General features: G+C 32.0%; 1 protein-coding gene and 1 long non-coding RNA gene across 3 annotated transcripts; one reads left to right on the forward strand and one right to left on the reverse strand.

The window, feature by feature from the left end:
* Positions 1–789: 789 nt before the first annotated feature.
* On the reverse strand, positions 790–2948 carry LOC103502071 (uncharacterized). 2 transcript variants are annotated; one of them, XR_540446.3, is made up of 3 exons: positions 2413–2932; positions 1790–2282; positions 790–1133 (listed from the first exon to the last, which is right to left on the reverse strand). It is a non-coding gene; the product is annotated as an uncharacterized LOC103502071 (long non-coding RNA). The 2 variants fall into 2 exon arrangements; XR_540445.3 differs by lacking the exon at positions 790–1133 and having other exon boundaries at positions 1699–2282; positions 2413–2948.
* Positions 2949–14211: 11263 nt separating this feature from the next.
* On the forward strand, positions 14212–15654 carry LOC103502070 (E3 ubiquitin-protein ligase RDUF2). The gene has a single exon (XM_051079483.1). It carries the CDS (start codon positions 14350–14352, stop codon positions 15484–15486), a length of 1137 nt encoding a protein of 378 aa, XP_050935440.1. The 5' UTR covers positions 14212–14349; the 3' UTR covers positions 15487–15654.
* The last annotated feature ends 3869 nt before the right edge of the window (positions 15655–19523 follow it).

A 19523-nucleotide genomic window follows, 5' to 3' on the forward strand; every position in this document is an offset into this window, starting at 1 on the left:
TATAAATAAATGGTTGTTTCTAAAATCTACATTCTTACATGGCATGACCTCATGCCTTGCAGCACCCTCCTTTTCCCTCTATCTAATCTACGTAGGAATAGAAAATCAAAAAGGGAAAAATGGACAATGACACTATAATACAAAAGAGATATCAAGGAGGTAACCAATGAGATCCCCTCACTATTTAAAGACAAATATTGAAGATTGATGTATATGTATATAACTTATTATTAGCATTCTTATCCACTTTTGTGATATGAGGTTTTCCTCTCTTGAATATACCTCGACCACCTCTCCCACAACCTCCACCCCCAACACCTAGTTCTCTTCGCATTTGTTCCTATTACATTTCAAAGACATGTAATAGGAACAAAATCACGAGGGTCAATATTCAACGCCTTTTGAGCTTCCTCCAACTTCTTCTCAAATAAATCAATACTTCCAATGTTGAAGAAGCATTTGCATTGGGCCTCGTGACCCATAGTGGCAGCGCCACTTGAAGAACCTTGGACAACCTCACTTTTTTTATTTCTAGAACTTCTCACAAATACTTTTGCAACTGATTTATTAGAAACAACAATATGGTCTACAAGACCATGTTCCAAATACTTGTCTTTAAACTCTTGGAAACTTATCTGCAGAGACAAAAATTCCAAATACTTACTTGATCATGAATCAAGCTGTCAAAGGGAAAATTAGGCAAGGCAACCCAAGGGAAGGGAAAGGGATCAATGAGTACATAAAATTCGAATAAGAAAATTTTGGGGCAGGGGGAATGGAAACGAAAGATAAATAAATAACATTTCCTTAGCATTCATAAACCTTGTGACATGAAGGGTTTAAAAAACCTTATAACGTGTAAGAAATTTTTAGTCATCTTTTCACATGGGGTGCACATGTAAATTGAAATAAGAGAATGCTTCAGTTTTTTCTAAAAAAACAACACCATGACAATGAAGCCAATAAGAGGTTATAGTGAAAACTACCCTCCACAATAAGTAATACTTGTTCACGAGGGCCAAAAGAAAAGCTGGAAAACAGAAGACCAATAACTACTAGTGGGGTGACTAAATTCTAAAACTGCTTTATGAATGCTTCCTCAAAACTCCCTTGATCTTCCGTATTTGAGTCGCCTGAGAATAAGAAGCAAAAAAATAAAAATGTGGAAAACTTCTGAGCCAAACATTGCATGAATGGCAGTAAGTGATGCATTCAGATCTGCCCCAATGGTAGTCTAACCTAATATAAATTTCCTACGTTTATTGTGAACACTGCATGAAAGTGAATCAAACAATGTTTCTACTATTTTGGCATTCTCCATCAATAAAATGGAATAAAAAAGACAATCAGCTCAGGACAGTTTTCATTGAAGCAAATACTAATCACCAGAAGCCGTTTATACTGATACGAATATTCATCCTTATCTAAGCACCAGTTGCCCACTCAAACAAAAATGTAAACATATGCACAAACTGAAACCAAGAAAAGAATATCGCTCTGAAAAACAAAATAAAACAAGACACAATAACTAAAAAGAGAAACTAGTTAGATAGATGCAGGAAAAAAAGAGAGCCCAAACTAAAGCATGCTTAAGTACAAATATAACTCTTCCAATAGCACGCTAACATGGATACATCCAAGTTCTATATTGAGAGATTATGATCCAAAACATCGTAGAGATACCAAGACAAGTGGACAAACAGGAAAATCAATCAGAATCATAAACTTGACTAATCTCCAAACTAATACATCGAAAATAGACAAAGCAGTCCACTTTGATTTATCTTACTCTAGCTATCATTAATTGGATCTTGCCCATATGCAAATACAGAACTGTTGAAACCTGCCATACAATTTTCAACAAAAGGCTCTCCTACAAGCTGGAAGATATCAAGCTGAAAACATAATAGACAAAAGTTAAACATTCACCCTCCCATATCATCCGATGTCCATCAAAGAGCTACAATAGAGTTCACTAGAGATCATGCTTGTGTTGCCTCTGTGTCAGCAACAACATCAAAAGTAAACGCCTGCTACAAGTTGGAAGATATCAAGCAGCAAACAGAATAGACAACAGGTAAACATTCGCCCTCCCATATCATCCGATGTCATCAAAGAACTACAACAGAGTTTCATTAGAGATCAAGCATGTGTTGCCTCTGTGTCAGCAACAGCATCAAAAGTGTCTGCCCATTAATTGACAAAGGATCACCGATAACATTCTGTATTATATTATCCCCTTCATCTTCGTCCTTGAACAGTGACCTCAAGTGCACTACCACCTGAAAATCACAGACAGAATTCACATTAGGCAAAAATTCCAAACTTGAATCTAAAACTAGAACTGTCGTTCCACCACCCAAATTAAGACAAAAATAAACCAAAACCCCGTAATCACACCACGTAAAGTACCTTCCCACCAGAATCAAACAACCTAGGGATGGAATTCTCAATAACGGTCTCCATGATAAGCTTCCGCTTAAGTGGGTTAGAAGAGGGAGGCCTAGGCGGAATTGGGCTCCTTCAACTTAGCCGACGAGGGTTTGGAATCGGGAACCATGGAGTTGGGATCTGACCGTGGAGCATTTTCTTTCGAAAGACGACTTGGGTTTTCGAGGGGGTCTGCCGCCCTTGATTCCGGCGCCGTTAGGGCTAGGAGAAGAAGAAGGTGGTGGATCGGTGAGATGAGTATCTCCCAACTCGCAAGATAGGGTTTCTTGACTGCGCTTCATTTTAGAGAAGTGGAAATTGAGAGATAGGAAGAGTGAAGATTCAGAGGAAGACTAAGAAGACAAGAGAGCAAGAGAGAAGGGGAGAGAAGGGGAGAGAGGGAGAGAAAGTAAAGAGAGAGAGTTAGTCGTTAGAGAAGAAGGATGGGGAAGAAAATTGAAACCTGAGAGAAGATGTAAAGGGAGGGATTTTGTTATAACAGTAGAAGAAGAGAATGATCCTTATTTAACAACATACCTTTATCATATTTTGATAAAAGTTCATGTAATCTTTAATTAATGTAATAATAATTTATGATAGGATGATATTTATAGCAATACTGTTTAAATAATTAATTATTATAATTAAAATAATTAATCGATAATTCACTATCTATTTAAAAATAAATTCAACTTTAAAATATGTTTAATAGATTTTAAAATTCTCCACGTTTGATTTAAGTTTTTATATGTATCTAGAGATGTTGTAAATATAGTAATCAAGTTATTTTAAAAATTGTTTATTAAGTTCATTTGAGGAGTCTTTTAAAAAAATATAAAAAAGCAGCAAAATATTTAACAATTTCAAATATTTACATTCTAAAACAATTTCAAAAACGGAAAAAATCCAGAGGTCCATCGTTTAGATTTGGTTATTATTTGATACGCGATCGTTTAGATATGTCTACAATTTATTTTTTCAATTTCATTCTTTAATTTTGTTACTAAATCGTTTAGATTATGGGACCCAAATCTAAATGATTTCTTTTTAAAATTTGGTGCACAGTTTTTTTTAATTCTTTTGTTACACGATCGTTTAGATTTATTTACACGATCGTTTAGATTTATTTACACTATCGTTTACTTTTTTACACGATCGTATACATTTGGCTACTTCAATCCAAATGATTTTTTTTCAAGATTTTTTACAAGATTTTTTATACATTTTATTTTTTTTACACGATCATTTACTTTTTAAACAATCGTTTACATTTGGTTACTTCAATCTAAATGATTTTTTTTTCAAGATTCTTTATACGCGATCTTTTAGATTTTGTTGTTTTGTTGTACACAGTCTTATACACAGTTGTTTAGATTTGGTTACCCAAATGTAAACAGACTAAAAAAACATACCCAAATGTAAATGAGTAAAAAAACATAAATGAATAAAGACAATGGAAAGAAATGGCAGCGAAAAAAAAAAGAAGAAAAGTAGAAAGACGATGGAAAGAAATCGAAGCGAAAAAAACGAGAGGAAAAGAAGAAAAACGATGGAAAGATTAAACGACATAAATAAAAAATTGAAAAATAAGAAAGATGATGGAAAGAAATCCCAAAAAAGAAAAAGAGAACAGAAGAAAGACAAAATAGCTTGGGAAGACGAATTGCAAAAAGAAAAGAAAGATGTAAGGCCAAACCTGAAATATTTTAAAACTGGCTAACTTTATTGGTTTTGTTACACGTAAATAATTTACAGTTTCCCATTTAAAGTTTAAATTTTTATTATAAATGAAAATAAAAAAAATTCTTGCTTAAATAATTTAAATTGGATATATTTTGTTAGTTGCAACCACTGCATCTAGCAAACTAATAAGAATAAGAAGAAGGAAAATTTTTAGATAGCAAAATTGAAAATTTTACTTTAAGTGATAGATTGCGATAAATCTAGATGGAAATCTATTGGATAAAAACTAAATTCTTTTATTATGTACGTAATAAGATAGCTCATTTTACTATATTTTAAAATATCCATAATCATAATAGTGATTCATACCTAATTATCGTGGATTAAAAGTTCATGTCAACTAAATTCTCAATTTGATTAAAAGTTCATCCACCATATGAATTCATGAGGTTACAAGAGTCCATAATTACTTTATTTCAATTGCAGTCTAACATGGGTCTCTACGCCAAAAAGATTAATTTTGTTATCTTACATTTGTTGTCATAGTTTCAATTTTTTTACCTCTTATTCAATAGTTGTAGTGAACCATATAATAGAATTCAAGAAAACCAAACTAAAAACATGTTATAGAAGCCAAAAAAAAAAAATTGCTATAAGAATGTAGTAATTTAAGATAACTTAACTTGTTAAAGTATATATCTACGATTAAAAAAAAATGTAGAAGTTGAACTAAAACAAAATTTGTTATAATTTCTTATCGTCAGCATCTAATCGGACATATATTTTTATATCTTATCAATTCTTAAAATTATGAATCGCGGGAGCTTTCATAGCTCCCTAAATTTTAAAACTATTTGTCATTATTTAAAAAAAACTATGATATTTGTAATAATTGCAACCCTATATTTTGAGCTTGTAATAATTAAATTCTCAATATATAAAGTTAAATCTTCAAACTCTAAAACCGTGAAAATAGAATGCGTATTGCTCAATTTTCTATCACCATTTTGCAAATCATGGAGCCTTTTGTTTGAGGAATTAGATTTTCTCATGTATTTGGAAACTTGGAATTGCAAAATAATCCTTACGCATTTGACTCCAAGTTATATAAATATTTCTACACCCATTCTCAAGTATTTATCTTTTTATCTTTTTAAAAAACTTTATTTATATAGACATGACTCAAAATATTTACTTTTATTTTAGAGGTCTTTTCAAACATATAACAAAGCGGCAAATTATTTACACTATATAGAACAATTTCAGAAACTGAAAAAACTCATAGGCCCACAATGTGAAATATCAAAAAACGCGCAATTAATCGTCCGCGCGTACCCGACTAATGTTAATAAACGATTCTTAGACGACATCGTGTAGAATAATATACAATTGATACACGATCTTGTAAATTACCAAATACATAAACGATTAAAAATAAACACTAAACGATAACAAAATACTTTAACGATTATTTTTAACGATTATCTCATATGTGCGTCTGATCACGTTTGAAAATATAAACGATAATCATACATGATTCTGTACATTATATAAACGATAATCATACATATAAACGATAAGGTAATAAACAGTAAAAGATGACGAAAAAAGTTTAAGTATATACGATAATATAGAGAAGTTTCAATGATCGTTTATATAAGTATAAATGAACATTTATAGAAACTCCAATAACTCGTAATTACAAAAATACCATCAAAATGAATGGGCTATAAAAAGGTGAAGGAATTTGCTTAGACTTTTTCGTTCATCGTCTTCCTCGTCAATCGTTTATATCCTGGTAACTACTTCAACAGAACTGTCGCGATTGACGATCTGACTTGCATACAAAAAGGTATGAATCTATATTCATTTCGATCTATCTCCGTCAACTACATATATCTACCACAATCTATATCGCATACAAAGAGGTTTGAATCTATATTCATTTATATCAATCTATATATATCACGATCTATCCCGCATACAAAGACGTGTGTTTCTATACTGATTGTCTATATTTCATTGAATAATTTATATTCGTCTTTCTTTTACAAATAGATGGTGAGCAAGAATCAACAAGCATCATGTAGCAAATCAATAAGGTGTAAAGCAAAGACAGAAGAAAGAAAAATGAATAAAGGTAACAAATTAGAGTGTGAATATATGTTTGTATAGCGTTGTATATTTGTGTATCTTTTTCTTTATAGCGCTCTGTATTTGTAAATTTGTTAAAACTTACCCTTGTTTGAAACATACTATTTATTATTTCATTCAACAGGTGAAACACTATCTAAATGACATTATTATGGAAGATGAACAAAAAAACCTTAGAATTACTATATACTACAGTCTAGAAACATTGAATCAAATCAAGTCAAAAGTAGACCAAATAATTCTTTCTCGAGTTTTGACAAACAATCCTTTTAACAAGTTCCTTAACATTAAAATGGCCAAAATACCAACATAATTCATGAATTTTCTATTAAGAAAACAATGTCATACAAGAAAAACTAATGTCCTTACTTTCAACTTCAATGGACGTATAGCAGAATTTGGGCTGAAAGAATTTTGTTTTGTGACTGGACTAAAAGGTCACAAACTCCCTGAGTTAAATTTTAGAGAAAAAAAATGGTCTGAAAAATGTCATTTTTCGTCATGATGATTTTATAACAAGAAGAGACATAGAAAGTACTTTCAAAGCGTTGTGCAATGAGGAAGACTCATTGAAAGAAAAACTAGTTACCTCTATATCTTAGAAGCATTTTTAATTCCCAAGCAACAACACAACCACATAAATCTCCTACATCTAGACATATTGGATAATGAAGAAATCTTCAAAGGTTATCCATAGGGAAGGTTATCATACATCCTAACATATCAGTTCTTGAAAAAAGCATCCTACAGTGACAAGGATGTTGTATACCTTCAAGGGTTTACCCTAGCTTTAGTCTATTGGGCTTTTGAGAAAATACCAAAACTTTCCAATTTAGATGTTGGGTTTGGAAGAAAGCTTACAATTGAAGGGCCATCAATTGTAACATGGGAATGTTTAGAAACAAGTGACTGGAGGACTCTAAACATCAACATTTTTTAATATGAGAATCTAAGTAAATTTAGAGCATGCTTTATATATGTCTATCTAGATAGACAATGAAAGATTTTCTATCCATGTCTATCTTAAATAGATGATGATATAAATCTATCATTGTTTATCATTTTATTTGTAGTTCTCCATGACATCTTTAGACTCATCAGAAGAAGAGTCTCAAACAATTTTGAGATATTTCAAAAATATTGAGAAGCAGGAAAGAAAAGAAAAAACAAAGCAACAGAAAAAAAAAAGAGAAAGAAGTGGAAAAAATAATGAAATAAATAAAATTTTAAATGAAATAAGAGAAATCAGAAAAAATCAAGAAAAAAATAGAAACATAACAAATATTATTAAGACAAGGAATAAAAGAAATAAAAAAACAAGTTGACAATGGTTATGACAAGCTTGAATGTTCCACCACCATCAGCCAAACTTCAACAACAACAAATGAGAAAGAATTTCATATACAAAAGTCGTGGAGAAAAATAGACCACCTACTTGTAGCCTTAATCTTCTTGATGAAGATGAACAAGTTAATACAATGGTGAAGTATGCAACAACACATTGCCCTATGGTTAGTACCTTATTCATTATGTACTCCTTTGTTTTGTTTAATGTTCCTTAATTTCCAAATAAAACACGATTATGTTGTTTCTTTTTCTTCGCAGGAAACTGTCGTTTTAGAAACACAAAGTAGTTTGGAAACAATAGCAACTACAGATTTAGAAACACCCAAAACACAAATATTGCCGCAGGTTTAATTCTTTTCTAAACAATAAATATAACTTGTGTAGACAGATAAATTGTGTTTTCTTCATGAGGTCTCTGAACATTCTTACTTTATGTGCTTGTATATAGATGAAGAAGACGAAAAGAACAACTGGTTTACTCATTTAGGAACACCAAAATCACACGTATTGACACAGGTTTTAATTTGTTTAATATACAACTGGTTTCACGATCATTTAATATAATTAAACAATCGTTTAAAATGATTAAACAATCGTTTAATTATATATTTCACACGACTGTTCGTTTAGTTTACACACATTTTAATTCTTTGCTACTCAATTGGTTTCATGATCGTGTATACATGTTATACGATCGTTTATGTATTTTACCCAATCGTATATACATATTTAAACGATCTTTATATTGCATGGTTGTGTATATTTTCTTGCACAATCATTTTGACAGCACATTTTCTTTTTACATTCAAATAATTGAATTTAAAGATGGAGAAAAAGAAGAAGAAGTTGAAAATAGGAGCCTGGAAGACAAAACAAAACGAAGTCAGATTCAATTGGAAAATATTGTAATCGTTGAAGAAAAAATAGAAAAACAAGGGGAAGAAAATACAATAGATACAACAAAAGGAAAACAAAAGTTGATTGGAGAGGATGAGGTTGATAATAACGAAATTCAAGAAAAAATTGACACTGATAGCAGTCGTAAGCATGCACCACAAGAAGTGGAAATAAAAGGAAACAAAAGAGAAATTAAAGAAAAGCAAAAGGAAAATAATGGTCGTCAGCAAAAAAAGACAAAAGTTTCAAAATTGATATGGAGACAACCAATCTCGACACAAGAATAAATTGATACTGCTCCATCCTTCAACCTACAAATTTCTCAATATTTTAGAGATGATTTATAGTGTTTGTAAAGCTTCAAATCTTTTAATTTAACTTTCGAAAATTTCTTTATTTTATACTCAAGAAATTTGTATTGCATTTCACTCTTTATATCCTACACTATCTTGTAAAACGTATAAAGGGATCAATTACATTTATTACCACGATAGTTTATATTCAACAATACCTTAAATAATATACTTCACAATCGTGTAAATTGTACAACATCATCGTTTAACATCTTATAAATGATATCTTACACCATCGTTTAGTTGTACAACATCATCGTTTAACATTATATGTTTTTCCCATCGTTTAACAATGCGATCAATTATATCTTTTAAAAGATCGTTTTGACTTAATTACACAACCGTTTAATATATATATATATATATATTAAATAGTAAGGAACGCGACTCTACATTTTAAAAAAGACATGCGAATTTACAATATTGTCATTTTGGTAAAAACAACCAATATACGTACCGCCTTCTTCGTTTTCTGTCACTTCGTAATGCATAAACGCACTGATCACTCAACTTTTCGTCTCAAAGATTTCCTATTCCATTTTTTTCTCAATCCATTTTTCTTTTCAAAGTCAAAAGGTATGTTGCTAAAATTTTCATGCTATAATGTTATGCTTCGTCTTCTCTATATTTCAAACGTTTCGACTCCTATCTTGAAAACTATCGTTCTGTTCTAGAGATTGTTAAATGTTTCAATTTATCATTACTTGTCGATTAATTATATTACGAATGTCTTTCTGTTTAGATTAAACGATCTGTTACATCAAGTAAACGATAATTTAATTTTAGGGTTTATGGTTTAGTGTTTTATAAACGATCTTGTACATAACGAAAGTATATTATGATCATTATTTTTAGGATGGTTGTACCTAGCGACAAGTACTTTCTTGCCACTGTCTCATGCCAAGTGCACAAGATTGGCAGTCTTATTAAGGATAAACTGACCAAGGAACATCTGCAGATGTTCGACAAAACAATTTTTGGTCCATTGCCGAATGTCAACATGGTCTTCAACGGCCAGTTGATTCATCATTTCTTGCTGAGGCAGATAGACCTAAAGAAGCCAACGCAAATAGAATCTGTTTTTCAGTTTTGGGGAAAAATGTCTGTTTCACCTAAAATGAATTCAACATCATAATTGGATTTTGGACAACCAATGTAACATTGGAGAAAGATTATGACAATAAACGCCTACAATGCCTTCTATTCGAATCAGAAAACAAGAAAATAATAACGTGCTTGGAAGTTGAGGAAATTTTCAAGAATTTTGAGTTTACGAATGATCATGATGCTGTGAAGATCACCTTGGCCGTTTTTATTGAAACTGTGATGGTCGGGAAGGATAAGAAAACATAGTTTGATATGGATATTTTGGGAAGTGTTGATGATGAAGAAGTTTTCAAGAACTTTGATTGGTCAACTTTCTTCTACACTCGTCTGCTCAACAGTTTGAAGACAAGTCTATAAGGGAAAAAAGAAGCATACGAGTTAAAGAAGGCAAAAAGTTCCAAAGCATTGGCATACTACAAAATCAAAGGCTACTTACTTGCTTTTCATGTGATTTTTATTTGTTTATACACTTTAATTAAATACAAACTAAATATCAAAGTTTAACATATTTGTTTAAATGTTTTAGGTGTGGGTTTATGAAGTATTCTCAACTGCAAGTGAGCACCTAGCCACAAAAAATAGTAAGGGATCAATCCCTAGAATATTAAGATGGAATTGTACTCAAGCTCCATCTTACAAAATGTTGCAGAAGAATATATTCAACAACAAAAATGTAAGTAAAACTTGTCAACGATCGTTTAAAACAATTACACGATCGTTTACATTTTAACATATACGATCGTTTAGCTTAATGCAATATCGTTTATATTGAATGTCATATGTAGTATCATATTATTTTATAAACGATCGTTTATATTAACAATTCTTTGATTGTAACATTGCAGACTGTTGTTAAACCTAAACTGAAGCTATCAACCTAAGAGAAAGCTTTCATGGAAAGCCAAATTCGAATGCATGATAACATGGAAATGGAGGACGATGAATCCATGTCAGATATTAACAACAGTGATACCAATACTCCTGATGATGCAATGAACAATCAATCATTAGAGCAATCAGACTCATCTCCACAACTGTCACCACAAAGGAAACAAAGATAAACAGTGGCTGACCAGTCTGAAATGCATCTAATAACCAACAAGAAACGTTGTAGATCAAAGAAGTCCAATGACAAAGAACTGAAGAAGGAAATAAAAGAAGTTCGTAAGAATTTATCCACACTGACTTCTATAGTCTCTAGGATGGATAACACAATTAGAAAGCAATCATTGGAGCTGTCTGAAATGAAGCAGATGCTGAAGAGATTGGTCCAGGTAAACTTTGTTTTCATAAAGTATTTCGTTTATTAGTTGTTTAAATAAACGATCGTTTAACTAAAATATCTTATCGCCTATCAAATTTCAATGATCGTTTATCAAAGTTACACGATCGTTTAGATAGGATACATCATCATTTACTGTTATGTACACGATCATTTAACAATCGGTTTTTTATTTTATTTTCATTTTTATTTGTTTATTATAATTAAAATCAAAATCAAGGGAATGATCATACTCATCAAAATGAAAATGATGATCATCATAATAGAGAAGAACTGATCACCAATAACCAACCATATGTTGAAGAATAACATATTGAAGAACTTAACGTGGAAACCCAAAGGTTAACATTTCATTCATTGTTTACTGCTTTATATTGTTAAAAATTGCTTACATTCTAAAAAAGTAACAATTGTATTTTTTTTCTTATTCTCGTTTTTTTCTCATTTTGTTTAGGAAACAAAAAACAACTTCACTTGAACATCAAGAAGAATCTGGTAGTGACATTAACATAGACGGTAGGGATGCAGACTTGTTATTGACTATAAGAGATTTGTCGGATAATGTAAATGCTCAAAGTCAGAAAGAAAAAGACCTGCCATAAATGATTACTACCCTTCCACTTATGAGCCAACCTCTTTCACTTTGAGAGATACTACCATCATCAAGTACTACTCTCAAACAACTTGCAATGGCTCCATTGGATCAAACTGTACAAATTCATGAAGTGCCACCATCAATTTCAAATGTAAATGAAGAATGTCAATTGGTACATACACAACAATCTCCTTTGAATTAAGAGTTTGTTTCTTATCTAATATTATGCATTGTAGGAAATACAAAAAAATGATCAAGCAGTTACTTTGGTGGAGATAAAAAAAGAAAATGAACAAGTAACTGAGGATCAAACAATTGGAAATGTGCAACAATCTACTTCAATTGAAAAAATAGAATCTCAATTGGTATGTATACACAACAAATGTGTAGTCCTTTAAATTAAGAGTTTGTTACTTGTCTAATATCATACATTACACGAAAGACCAAAACAACAGGTTGAGATTCAAAAAAATGATGAAGCAGTTACTTTGGTTGAAAATGAACCGGTAACAGACAAAGAAAGTTCTACAATTGGTTTAGAATCTATATTGGTATGTATATAAAAGAACTCTGAAGTACTTTGCATCAATCATTATTGTTTTTTATTTTTTCTTTAGATAACAACATTGTGCATTATAGGAAATAAGTGGACAACAAAAACCAATGAAAAGAAGGAAGCTATGTAAAATAGCAGATAAAAAGGTGTCCGATAAAGATCAATAAGTTAATCCACCCACAACATCTACTGAGGTCATATCAGAACCTACAATAGCTGTCCCAAGTGGGCTATCTAAAAAAAGGAAAACAAAGCCCTTTTGATCGGCCACCCCCAATAGTTTTTTCCCTACTAACTATATTCTAAAACGCACACCCATTTTAATTTAATAATAATTATAAAAATCCTATATGATTATAATGGGAATTCTCTTATCTATACTATAGCGATTCTACCAACGCCATATCATCACCTATGTCATCTTAAAGTATGAGTTTTTAGATCAATTAATTAAAACCAATATTAGTGTAACAAATCTATCTTATATTAATTAATATATTTTTTTAATTAGACTAAAACGTGGGCCAGAATTCACCACCCAACTAACTAAATAAACCCTAATCTTCTTTCATCTCTATTTTATTTTATTAAATTAAATTAAACAATTTCCAAAATTTTGTCCTTCTCCTCTTGACACCTCCCATCACTCTCAATATGATGTGTTAGTTTTATAATGGAACGAAGACCAAAATATACTTTTTATTCAAATTGAGATTTCTTTCTTTATGGTTTTTTAAATTTTATAAAATACATTCTTAATTTTGAAAATTGATTTTAAATACTAATCGATGTTATTAACTTTTTAAAATATCAACTCAATTATACAAAATTGATCTTTAATTAGTCAATTGAAACGATTTAGATTTTTTTTTCAAAATCGAAGGTTAAAAAATTATTTGATAAATAACAAGATCATAAAAATTAAACTTATAAATGATAATTTTACTACAAATCATTTGCTTAGTTGTCTATTATTTACATACGTTTTGAAAAACAAAGTCAAATTTTGGTAAAAGAAAATATTTAAAATTTTAATTTGTGTTTTTAGAACTTGTCTAGAATTTTTAAGAAATTATAAAAAAAAAATTAATTTGCAAATGTTAAAAAGTAAAATAAAATAAAGTTATAGATTTAAAAATTGATTTGATTTTTAAATACACTAACATGAAATAAATAATAAATCAATAAATTCATAGAATAGAATAGGTGTTTCAAGTATTTGAAAACAAAAGAAAAAACACTTTCAATAAAAAACATATCTACCAACAAAAAAAACTAAACTATTTCTATCAAAATATTATAAATTAAAATAAATAGGGATTAATCTCAAATTTTCAAGTTTAGAAGTGTATTTTGCAAAAAAAAAAAAGAAAAGGAAAGGAAAAAAGAAAAAAAGAAATCGTTCAATTCAAAGTCGCCTCGTTGGAGAATCTTCTTCGAATGTCTCTCCCGTGGCACGGCGACTATTTTGAAATTCAAACTCGGCGTCTACTAGAATCAACGTGCCAGGCCGGCCCGGCTGAACCGGCCGTCCTTTTTAGTCAACGTCTCCAATTCAGTAGGTCCCATCCGGTTCACGCGCCCCATAAATCCGAATTAGTAATTTATTTAAAGAAAAGGAAAAAACTTTTTCTTCTTTTTTCTTTCTTTTAAAAACTTTATCCGTATTGGAGCGGGGAATGGGCCCAAATTTCCAACTCAAAATGGTCACTGACACTGTCAATAAGTGTTCTAATAGAATCATGCCACGTGTCGTGCCAGTTCATTAGATGGAGGCGCGTGGCCACGCTTGTGTGAAACCGCGTGCCATATTTGTACTGAAATTTCGGTGCGTGTTAAAAAGCCCCTTTTTTTTCCTTCGACTTCTTCGTTTCCACAAGCCCCATTTTCTTTACTTTTCCTCTCTCTTTCTCTCCCATTCTCTGTTTCAGTCAGATCTGAGGCTATGTCTACCGGAACGGCGTCCTATTGGTGTTACCGCTGCAGCCGTTTCGTTCGTGCTTGGGCTCAGGACTCCATCACTTGTCCTTACTGTGACGGTGGCTTTGTTGAAGCTATTGAAACCGCTTCTTCTCTTCCGGCGCCCAATCTCCACCGTCGGTTATCTCCGACTGCGATCCATACTGTGGATCAAGATTCGTTTCAGTCTCCTCGTTTGAGTACCCGCCGTAGTCGTCGGAGATTTGGGGATCGGTCGACTTTTAACCCTGTTGTTGTTCTTCGTGGTTCTGCTGATGCCGGGGATGTGGTTGGCGGTGGGGAAAGGAATAGCTTTGATATTTACTATGACGATGGTGCTGGGTCTGGGCTTCGGCCGGTTCCGGCGACCATGTCTGAGTTTTTGATGGGGACTGGGTTCGATCGGTTGCTGGAGCAGTTGGCTCAACTGGAGATAAACGGGTTTGGTAGATCTGAAAATCCGCCGGCGTCAAAAGCTGCAGTGGAATCAATGCCGACGATTGAGATTTTAGAAAGTCATGTGGATTCTGATTCGCACTGCGCCGTGTGTAAAGAAGCCTTTGAAATCGGAACTGAAGCCCGAGAAATGCCGTGTAAGCATATATATCACTCCGATTGCATAATCCCTTGGCTTTCCATGAGAAATTCCTGTCCGGTCTGCCGGCACGAACTACCCTCGGAGCGTGTATCTCCGGCTGGTGGGGTTTCAGATCGGGTTGTTGACGAAGAAACCGTAGGGTTAACGATCTGGAGGCTCCCCGGTGGTGGGTTTGCCGTCGGACGATTCTCCGGCGGAAGATTGGCCGGCGAGAGAGACCCACCGGCTGTGTACACCGAAATGGACGGTGGGTTTAATGCGAACGGAGTTCCAAGAAGGGTTTCGTGGGCTTCGAGAAGAAGCAGGGGAAGAGAGAGCCGTGGAATTGGACGAACATTTCGTAATATATTTTCCTTCTTTGGAAGATTTAGGTCGTCGAGTTCATCTTCTTCCTCGCCTTCAAATGAATCTGAGTCTGTCAGTAGAAGCCATAGCCATTCGAGTTCTTCAGTTTTCAGCAGATACTTACGAAGGCAAAACAGAGCTTGGGTGTTGGAGAACCAGAATGAAAATGGTCGATGGTGATTCTTTTTCTTCATTCAACAATTGCAATTACTTTGCCTTGTATTCTTTTTTGATCTGTTCATTACATTTATTGAACAAATACCTTCACAAATCATCATATTAGATTGTGTATATATTATATATATATTTTTTGACTTGGCATAACAATGAATGCCCTCTTAGTTCAAACCTTTCTTATCCCCAGATTCTGAAACTACGCATACTATTTCTCCATTGCAATGTTAATTTGAAGCCATTTTAGTTCTAAACTCACGTATTCTTGGTTCTGTATTCTACCCAAAAACAATGATGAGATTGGCCAAAATGAGCTTGAGCTTAGCACGGATGTAACTGACACGACCTTCCTAGGCAGTCAAGGTTGGATCTCTTATCTATTTTAGTTCTAAATTGGTTTTGGATTGTATCCAAAAACAATTATCAGTTTGGCTAGAGTGAGCTTAGCTCAACTATAAATTACATGAACTTTCTTCCTACAGGTTGAAGGTCCGATTTCCTATCTTGTTGTATAAAAGAAATGTTCAGTTTGCTGCCTTCCCTTATTACTTGTTGTCAATCTGGAAGCCACTTCAATTCTAAACTCCAGAATCTTGTTTTTGGAGTCTACTTCCAATATGATTTCATATTCTTTAAGATTGCCTTTTGGATTCTATCAACGTTAAATCCCTCCCCAACTTTTACTTGATATATTCTCTGCAAAAGGATGGAGTGTTACATCATTTAAAGATGTTGAAGTTAATGGAGGATGGGTTCTTGTTCTTGAAACTTGAACCAAAAACAAAGTTTAGAGTTTAAGAAGAAAAGGATTTGAAGGTTATGGGGAGAAGAAATGGATGGAGCTGGCAACAGCAATAATTGAAGAGATGGGGGAGAAATAAACGTGGAATAATGAAAAGATGGGCAAAGTGTATTGTTGTTAAAGGCGTTCCCTACCCACTACTGTCACCATATCTTTCTCCATAGTTCATGGGGAATTTGGCTTCTCTGTTTTTTGTTAATGGGCAGATCAATACTTGCTGTTAATCTGCTGCTTATTTGGAAGATTCCGATAAGTTCCAGTCTGTTATGAAAGCAACATCTACTTCCTCTTTGACAACTTTGTTTTCTTTGTTCCTTTTTAAATAAACTCATTCTTCATAATCTCTTTATCCCTCACATGCCAGCTTGGATATCGAAAAAAATCATTCGATGGGACTGTATTGCAATAACAATAGTTGTGGATGATTCTAAGATTTGCAACTTCCTTATAATTATTTCAATATAAGTTGTAGGGATTTTATAGTTTTTCTCTCATTGTGGTCACCTTCTTGATTGGGAGATTTTGCTTTTGGAATTTGTATGCTCGTTGGTTAGAACCACTTAGGAGTCTAATGGTTTGGAGTAGAGTATATTGAGAAAAAGACGTACAACCTTCACAAGAACGACATCTAAGGGGGATCCTAAAGGGGCATATGGCTAAGGTCTAGAATGAAGTTGCAACATGGTAGTTGTACTGGAAGGTGTGACTAAATCGCATCTTTTTGGGGAGTTATATTTGTTGTGTGTAGTTAAACTTCTTTGGTTTCTTGAGATCAAGGAAAATGATGGTATAGCACTTTTTAACTCAAAATTTGTTTTTAGAAGTAGTTTTTAGTATTGATCACTGAGAATATCCTAACCTGAAATATAAGGAAAACTTAAAATAGTCGTTAAACTCAAAAGTTTGAATGAACAGATATGTTAGAATAAATATAACTCACCTTACTATATGTGTTGACTTCAATATTAGCTTGGATATGAAGTAAGCTTGTCTTAATTTCATTTAGTTGTAAGTATAAAATATCCGAAATGAAGGTAAATTTAAATAAAATTATATATTTTTAAATGTAATGTATAGGGAAGGCAAAGGTTGGGAAAGAAAGACAGCTAGCCTTGTGTTTACTTTTATATGATTGATGAACGGTTGAAGGAATATATATATATATATATATACATATATATATATATATGCCAGGGACTATATATTAAACCTAAAGATTAGGTTAAATTATTTTAATAGCATGGTGATATCATACATTTGAAAACATTTTTCATAAGCTTGTATGTGTTAATTGAAAATACCAAGTTATTAAAAAAATAATAATAATAATAATAAAAAAGAAATATAAATTCGATTATGATGATGTATTTTGGATTATACCTACTTTTATGTATCTTATCCAGTTGTCCAACCAGATTAGAGTTGGTCATATGACAAATTTGGAATTTTTCTTATTCAATTATATTTTTGAGCTTTTACAATTATGTTGTTAGAATGAGTTGCTTAAATATAATTGTGACCATCCTTTGTTTTTCATTCATGGAAACTGATTTTATCAAAATCTATACCATAACGGTATTTCACAATTCGTTAAAATTAATACATGAGTACAAATTTTACCAAACTTCGTATATAATTCATTAAAACCCACAAGAGAAACGGATTACAACACGTAAACTTTGATTGGAATGGGGTTGAAATTGAAAGTTGATAACTCAAATTCGAAAAATTTGAATAATGGTAAAAATCCTTAAATATGGATTAGAAAAACAAAAGACAAACAATTTCCTAAAAGAAAGACCCTAAGGGAAGGGGAATTCTCATTTTTCCCTTTTGTTAGTTAACAATGTAAGATATGATGTTATTGAGTAACATAGAAATAGTAAAATTTGAATCACTTTGACCAATTGAATCAATGGGATTGCCAATGAAGTTTATACCATTCACAATGAGGCCATTCAAACAACAGTGAATGCTTTTATAAATAAAATTAGAACCCCACAAAGAGTAAATAAGCCTTATAATTTATGTAAGCATTAAATATTAAAGAAGTGTGACAATTGATATTGTTGTTGTTGGCTTACAAAGACTAAAGGTGGGTTGAATGTCATTCTCTGTTCAATGGGCCTTTGACATCCCTAAGGCAATGTTTGGTTGGCAGGGATTTATTTTAATCCACCAACCAAATATTGACTCACACTTGTTTTATTTTATTTTATTTTGAGTACCATATGACCCAACTTTCAACGTTATGAAAATGACTTAAAAGATGAACTTTAGATCATGGTGGCCATTTTTGTTTAATGAATGTTTCATTGTCTTAATCATTGATGTAATTTGTTTATTAATTGCTTTGTTTTCCGATTTTAATTTTTTTAAACTAAATTTATTAAGATAGTTCTTCTTCTTTAACTTGAAGCCTAAAATTGGAATAGATTTTTCTTCTTCTTTTTTGGGTTCAAAATTGAGATTAATAAGATAATATGCAAATTCCGCAAAATATGCATCAAATTTAAATTTGAGTTGCGTTGTTTTATTTATTTAATTTAGTATAAACAATAATTAGGTGCCTCTTACGTTCCATTCAATTTCGTTCATTCATGTTTTTTTAACACATAAAAAAATCTATTAAAAACAATTCAAATTGCCACATGACAAGAGTAAATGCTTGGGCTGTATAGGATTGGTGTGTGTGCAATTCAGATACCATCCCAGTTTTTTTTCTTCTTTATTTCATGTATACATATGATAGAATCTGATTTAACATTTGAAATAATAATTGGTATATTATCGATTAACTTATGTTAAGAATAGAGACTAACAACAATCGTTGAAAAATTAAATTATAAGACCTTTTGATGTATGCTTGATAAACAAGGTTAAAAAATTAAAGGTGTAAACTTGAGAATGTAAAGACCAAATTGAAACAAAAGTTCAAACCTCGAAAATAAAATTATAACATTCTAAAAATGTAAAGACCAATTTTTTGGATGTTTGAGACGAGAAATGACTTATAATAATCTAAAAATTATAACTGTCTATATATTATAATAGTCTGGGAATTATAACAATCTGCGTTTGAAATGCAGATTATTATCTCAGCTTTTGTTGGCATTTCTTCCTTTTGTGGTGGCTACTTTTGGTATTTTTGTTTTGGTTTAGCCTTCTACTTTACTTGATAAATATTTGGAGTTAGTGAGATAGGATGTATGAAGAAGAGGAACAGAGTGAGAACAAGTAT

Source organism: Cucumis melo, chromosome 11 (genome assembly GCF_025177605.1).
Source record: "Cucumis melo cultivar AY chromosome 11, USDA_Cmelo_AY_1.0, whole genome shotgun sequence".
NCBI classification, from domain to species: domain Eukaryota; kingdom Viridiplantae; phylum Streptophyta; class Magnoliopsida; order Cucurbitales; family Cucurbitaceae; genus Cucumis; species Cucumis melo.